This window comes from Eubalaena glacialis, chromosome 9, assembly GCF_028564815.1.
Source record: "Eubalaena glacialis isolate mEubGla1 chromosome 9, mEubGla1.1.hap2.+ XY, whole genome shotgun sequence".
Taxonomy (NCBI): domain Eukaryota; kingdom Metazoa; phylum Chordata; class Mammalia; order Artiodactyla; family Balaenidae; genus Eubalaena; species Eubalaena glacialis.
Window position 1 is genome coordinate 25,388,167 of NC_083724.1, and position 7,563 is coordinate 25,395,729.

The following is a 7,563-nucleotide window of genomic DNA, read 5'->3' on the forward strand; positions in this document are numbered from 1 at the left end:
TTACTGAATACACGCCAGCACTTTTTTTTACTCTCATAATTGAGGTAAATTTGACATACAGTGAAATGTACAGCTCTTTTGTGCATAGTTTGGTGAAATTTAATACATGCATACGGCCTCGTAAGCACCACAACTACCACCCCGTCCCATTTGAAATACAGAACATTCTTCCACTTTGAATCACTCAGTGGGCATTTTTTTTCTTCAACCCCCCCACACGCCTAAAGTTGAAGTGGAATTCCTCTTCTTGGGGCAGGGCCTCCAGGCTGTGTTTGCTCTGACTGGGAGGTTGTTAGGGTCACAGAAACATTAACTCTGGTTCTGATGGTCGTGTTGTAGGTACAAAGCCCAGTCGCCTAGTGTTAGCTTAGAGTTACTGTCTCAGCTCCCGCCAACATGAAAGAGTGTGTCTGTCACATTTTCTCTTTCCTTTCAGGTGCTGAGCTTTTTATACCACCAAAGATCAACAAAAGAACCCAGTGGAAACTGAGCCTTCTAGAGTGACTCTGACCCCAGTTAGGAGGGCTCTGGCAGAGAAGACTTTTCCTTCCACTCCTCACTCCTTGAGGCCTGGCTGCTGGGAACTGGGGAGAGTAAGACCATCTACCTTAGCATTACAGAGAGCTGCTCTGTGCAGCAGACCTCAGCAGACACCAATTCTATTTTATTTTGCATATAATCTTAATCGTTAGCAAGGCTTTAAGCTGTAACCCATATAGCATCATTTTGTAAAAATTACTGTTCTTCTACTTAGTGCTGATTGAGAGCATATTTCTGGTATTTATGGTAATCAGGACATTGGGTTTCATTCCCAGTTACAGGTCTGAATCATATTGGGACCGTAGACAAATCACAGAATTGATTTGTGCTTCAGTTAATTGGGAATGTTTCGTGGCTGCTACCTCAAAAGTGTGAAGAAAAGTAAAATAATGTTTTTAAATTGTTTTATGTTCCTTGAGGAAAGCCTTATACATAAACAACATGGCTATTAGTGCTCCCAACATTTGGTCAAATTTAATCATTTAAATGACTTCACCTTGAACTAAAGCAGAATGAAAAGCTAAATCTATCCTTTGATATTCTAAGCTTTCCTATGCTGACAGCGCTTATTTTGTAATATCTTGCCAGGTCATGTGCTTCCAGTTATAACTGGTTTGAGCCTCCTATCACTACAGTGTCCATACGGACTATTTTTATTGCCTGTGAATGTTCTGCTAGAGTTAGCAGCGTTAGAGCTGGAACAGATTAGAATTTCTGAAACAGTATTGCGTACATTTGGGATGGTGAGCAGTGTGCATCATAGGCATGAACGGTAGTAAGTTACTCCTTTTTCTCCAAATGTTGCTTCTTTTAACATAATGTTTTTGTCAGTATCTAGGCCATTTCATTTATTTTTCTTTATGGTGCTTAACTGACCTCTGTCTTTTAGTTATTTTCTTTGAAGGAAATGAGAATGTTATCTCTTTTTGGTGAGTCTAGAAAAAGCTCAATTTGTTTAGACAACAGTTTTGTGGCTGACTCTTGGGTAAGGTTAACAATCTCTTTCATGCTTTTAATACCAGAACCAGACCTTTATTACTCTACATAAACTAACAGGAAGTCAGAGTATAGGTATACCCAGAATTGTGTAACTAAAGAAGCCTTTCCCTAATATAGCAAAATGTAAACTATAGAATCTAGGTGTGTTCACTGTGTTATTCAACTTTTCTGTGTGTCTGAAAATTTTCTCAAAATAATAGAAAAAAAAGAAGATCTATATTTAAGTGCCCAACATTGAAAGGCTGCAAGTGCTTTGTGACTACTCTTTGGTGTGGATTAATGAATATGGTAACTTATATGACATTTTAATATATTATAGTGCTCTTGCTATGGATAATAGTAAAGGGACTCTCTCTCTCCTCTGAGCAAGATGGAATTTTATTCATTTGGAGAAGTAGCAGGTGGGAGCAGACCTTCCAAATTGAAGACAAAGTCAAGGGTGAATTTATGGGGGAAAATGCTGTGTAAAGGCAAAGGAGAAACTCCTGGGAGTGATGAATGCTTAATTTGGGGGAAAGATTCTGTCAACTTCTAGAGAAGAGTATATAATTCTTCCCCCAAATTTGGGATCTTCCCAAATTCATGTTGCAGGAAGCTAAAAGCCTCAGTTATTTAGTTTTTTCCATGGAATCAGCTTTGTTCAGATGCTCCAGACATCAAGAGGAAACTTGCAGAGGATTGTCTCCTGTAATCAAAGTGTATTTTATATTTAGACTTTTTAAAAAACTGAGGCAGGAGCTAATGTTTTTATTATGCCTTTATGAATATAGCTTGGTGTTATTTCTTAGCACTGCTACATATTTTAAAATAAATTTATTTTTCACATATATCTACATATATACACACATATATTTATGTGTATATATACATACATGTGCACACATCTGAGGGATTTTTCATAGCCATAATTGAAGAGGATGTTTTTAAAAATAAATAAAACTGATGATTCTTAGTAATTTAAGGTGACTACACGTTTGGGAAGCAAAATTAGCTTTTTTGCCTCCTCCTGTGCCAGCCCATAACCTTCTTTGCTTCACTAGAAGCACCACCTGGACAAGTCCTTGGGAGTCTTTGGCTGTCCTTCCTTGTCTGTCATATTTAGTAGCAACTGAGTTGAGGATGAACATCTTAGAAGCTAAGTAACCATAAATGTCTGAGATCTGTAGACAAGCCAAAGTTAATATGGTGATGTTTGGCAACCCTGAAGGCCTGCTCCTGATTCCTATTTTCTCTGTGCTCCCTAAGCCCTTGCCTATGCTTCATGCTTACACTAGGCTGTTCCACCATTATTCTTACTAGCTTTGAAGTCCCAGGAACTTCAAGACCAACAGACGTCCTCTTGGTATACGGAAAGAACAAAGTCATGGGTCCACTCATCTTAGCGTCCTTGAACAAAGTCATTGAATCTCACTGAATCTTGCTTTTCTACAGCCTTGTGTGCCCACTGGGCTAACCTGGGTTTCTCAGTCTCGGCACTGTTGATATTTTGGGTTACGTCATTCTTTGCTGTCCTGTGCCTGTAGGATGTATAGCAGTATCCCTGGCCTCTACACATTTGATGCCAGTGCTACATACCCTCTACTCCTGTTATGATAATCACCAATATCTTTAGACATTGCCAAATGTCCCTTGGGGTTCAAAATTGTCCTCAGTTGAGAATCATTGGGCTAAGATGACGTCCAAATACTTACTAAAAACTATTCATCTTTTTTTATGTGTGAGGAGGATTCTTTTTTTCTGCAAATGTGATTTATATGGATCAAGTGAGAGAATCCATAAAAGTGCTTTGAAAGAGATTACACAGTTGTTTAGCCTTATATTGGTATTTTTCATTTTAAAATGCAGTATAGCATTTGGTCCTAGGATGGCCTGGGAGTTCCCATTCTCCAGAACCACCTCCCATGCCTCCCCTTCATCAAGACCCTCACCTTTTGGGGGGTAATCGACTGGGGGTTCATAGATCCCTTAAGGGATCTAAAATAGAGTATTTCTGTAATCCTATGTATTTTATTTGATGTTAAAAATATTATTCTATTATTCTGAGGGGTCCATAGGCTTTACCACCCTGCCAAAGAGGTCCAAAGGTTAAGAATTAACCAAACTTCAACCTGCCCATCAGTGAATGTTCATAGAGTGTTGACAGTAGTGGTTTGGGCAGAAACTGTGGTGAACAAGGCATACCTCTCTCAAGTCAATGTACCCACATCTTAGCTGATTCCCTGATCCTCCAGGGTAAGGCTTAGTCCTTGCTGACTAAGCCCTTCTCTGGCTATTTCTGCTTCTCTACGCTAGCTTGCTGGTGCCAGCCAGCTGTGCTTACTTACCAGGCCTCCAGGGTGGGGCATTTTGGTCTTTCAAGGCTGTCTAGACAAACCTGGAGGCTATGAGGGTGGTTCTGTAGGTTTCTCCCTGGGAATGGTAGAAATGCCATCGCTCTCCTATGAGTGATTGAATGTGTGTGTCTTTGGGTGTATGTGTGGCTCAGGATCATAGTAAGGCATTTGGGCTCCTTTATAAGAGGTAGAATTCTACAAGATAATACTAGCTAACAGCCCTTGTGATCACCTCCTGGAGGCCACACACTGGTATTCAGATGTTTACCTCTGATATTTACATCAGCTGTGTGAGGTAGGCATTTGAATTCAATTTTACAGGTGAGCAGACTCAGGTCACACAGCTAGTTGGTAGCAAAACAGTTTCAAATCACAGAGTCTAAAGCCCATGTTCTTTCCACTATTTTATGCTGCCTGCCAGTGTTGGAGACAGGGCAGAGAATATACTGGGGACTGTTCTAAAAAACTGAAGGTCCAATTATAAACTGCCCCACAGGAATACCACAGAACATGCTGGGCTCTGGAAGGGCTTCCCGGACCATGAGGATCTTCACGTTCCTTCAGTTCCTTTGTTGGGTTAGAATGACCAGCATGGACCAGCCTCCCACAAACCCACACTGCAGAACTGGCAGCCTTTATCCTGCGCCCGTTCCAGACTCCAGTTGTATACCCTGCAGGTTGATGGAGAATCCAGTCTGGTCGGAGATGAGCTATCTGCTGCTTGAAGTGTCTGGAGAATGGCTGTGGGTTGCATCCTCATGACCTTAGTGCTGATAACCCAAGATAAATCTGCCCCCAAGTTTTTAAAGGGGGAAATCTATATAGCACCTATTCCCTGAAGAGTTTTTCCCTTAAGATACACATATCTTGCTCATAATACACCAGGTTTCAGCAGCCAGTCACTATGATGGCTTGGTAAGAACTGGTATTGAGACATAAATGACTATTGGAACTAAAAGAAAGTACAGTTAAAGCAGGCGTCAGACATCTTCGTCAGCTCTTTCCAAGCCTTCAGAGTCACTGATCAAGTGTGAAATGCACTCTGCTGCTTTGTGGGAGACTGAACCATTACAGCATACTTCCTGTTGGTGTTTATTGAAAGGGATCTTCTTATATGCCACAACAGCATTTACTCTATCTATCTAATCTATCTTTATCACACTCCCCCTTCCAAGCAGAGTTTAACAATACTGTAGTACCTAAAGTGGGGAATATACAAAAAAAGGGACAGAATAATTTTAGAGGTAGTTTCTCCCCGAAATACTTAAGCAATCAACCTATAAGGCACGTCTTTTTGGTCCATAATCATTCCCCCCTTCTCCCCCCACCCCCCCGCTGTTGTTTTGGCAAATGGACATTTTAAGGCAGATGCTGCATGTATGAAGTTCTCATTGCGTGAGGAAATAGAGAAACACACTGTGGAGGGAAACTGAGGATTGTTTAATACTGCAGGAGTGAAACGGCTGGCTCAGCTCTCTGTGTATGGGATGGGTGCTCACCAAGCAAAGCTGATGCATGGCCACCACAGAGATCATGCTTCATCGGAGTTCAGAAGCACCTTCTGTAGAGGAAGAAAGGCCCGTGTTCCTCATACTCAAAGCAGTGGACCCACAGTGGTTGGAAGCCCTGAAGCGATGCTAGGATGGAGCCACCCGTCCACACTGCAGTGTCTCTTCCAGGCAACACGTTTACCTGGGGGGTGTCATTAGGACACATGCTGTTCAGCTCCTTCTGCAGACGGTTAGGGAAACCGCTGAGCATGCTGCTGCCCCCACAGAGTAGGATATTCCCCATGAGGTCTCGTTTGAGGGCGATGTCACACTTGTTAAGGCAGGACACTGTCTGGGTGTGGAGGCCCAGCTGCATGGACTCGATCAGAGAAGGCTTGAAGAACATTTCTGAGCAGAGGAACCTTTCCTGGCACAGGTGTATCTCCTGCCCATCCGGCAGGGTGTACCGGATCGTATGCTCAGTAGCTGGGACTTTCTTCTCTTCAGTGGGGTCCAGGGCCACAAAGCAGCATTTCTTCTTGATGTCCTCCACAATGCCCAGCTGGTCCTCAGTGAAGTGTTTCCCCGAATTGTTCATCAGGCCCATCAAGTAGGTTGTCAGGTCAGAACCCGCATAGTCCAGCCGTCCGGTGATGCTGGGCAGAGGATAGCCCTCGTAGATGGGAACCACGTAGGACACGCCGTGGCCGACCTCCACGACCAGGCCGGAGGTCCTTCCGTAGGAGTACATGGACAGGCGAGACTGGTAGGCGATATGCATTGCGGGAGTTCTGAAGGTCTCGAACAGCATTTCAGCGTACTTCTCTCTGTTGGTGTGTGGGCTCAGGGGCGGGTCTGAAACCAAGACCGCGTGCTCCTCCGGGGCAATCTTCATCTCCTGATGGAAGAGATAGTCCCAGATATCCTGCACTGTATCCCAGTCCACGATGATGCCATGTCGCAGAGGATTAATTAGCTTGAGACGAACCTCTGGGTTCACAAGCTCGTGCCCCACGAATGTCTCCTTGCGATTGTCCCCAGTTTTGGCTGTCTCCATGTAGGGTTTGCCCACTGTGGATGAGATCACATGGGTGGGCTTTGGCAGCCCGGCAAAGCCACATTTACAGTAGCCCGTGCCAAGGTCCACGACCACTGCTTTGGTCAACTCTAGCTTGGACTTCTTATTGACCACAGGTGATTTCGTAGGTTCTTCCGGCTCTGAATGGTTACGGCGAACCCACACTGCCCGCTTCGCTGGGCCATCCTTTAAGGAGGCAGTCTGGAGGACCTGTGTCTGCAGGGAGGCCTGTTCACCCATTCTCTCGGAAGGCCCATCCCCTATGATTGCCGCCTGTGGAGCCCACACGCTCTTAAGAGCCATTTTGCTCTCAGAAATTTCCTCAATCCCACTGGCCTCAAGGCCTGAAAGGCTTAAAGCAGAGGGCAACTTGAGAATTTCCCCAGTGATGACATCACTGATTATGACATAATCCAGTGTCCCAGGGCTTTCTAGATACTGGGAACCTTTGTCCTGTGTTAGGGTAGGTTTGAAAGCGTTTTTAAAGAGACTTACTTTTTTCTAAATTTTGTAATAAACCTGGTTTATCCAATCAATTAATATTTATTGAGTGCTTGCTATGTGCAAGGCAGGCAGCAGTGAAAAACAAAGACAAAAATCTCTGCCCTTGTAGAGTTTACATTCTAGTCAGTGGGGATTGGGGAGAGACAGACAATAACCAAAATAAATATATGTTAGAAGATGTTAATGGCACAAGAGAAAAGCAAAGCAGGGAAGGCTGGGGGGAGGGTGGCTGTGTCCATGTGCCATGTATTTTTCTCCCTGAGACGGTGACACTTGAGTGAGGACCTGAAGGAGGTGAGGGAGAGTGCCATGTGTATATCGGGGCACAGCAGGTGCAGACAACTGCGGGTTAGAGCAGGGTCTGCAAACTCAGGCCTGCAGCCTGTTTTTTTAATAAAGTTTTATTGGATCACAGCCATGCTCATTCATTTACATATTGTCTATGTCTGCTTTTATGCTACAACCTCAGAGTTGAGTCATTGCAATAAGTACCGTATGGCCTACAAAGCTGAAAATGAGTATCGACTATCTGGCCCTTTACAGAAAAGGTTTGCCGATTCCCAAGTTACAGGATTCCAAGAAGACCAGTGTGGCTGCAGTGGAGAGAGCAAGGAAAAGT

General features: G+C 43.8%; 1 protein-coding gene across 1 annotated transcript; it reads right to left on the reverse strand.

Moving 5' to 3' along the window:
- Positions 1-5,420: 5,420 nt before the first annotated feature.
- ACTL7A (actin like 7A) lies at positions 5,421-6,743 on the reverse strand. The gene has a single exon (XM_061201067.1). The coding sequence runs from the start codon at positions 6,741-6,743 to the stop codon at positions 5,421-5,423; it is 1,323 nt and encodes a 440-aa protein (XP_061057050.1).
- Positions 6,744-7,563: the final 820 nt, after the last annotated feature.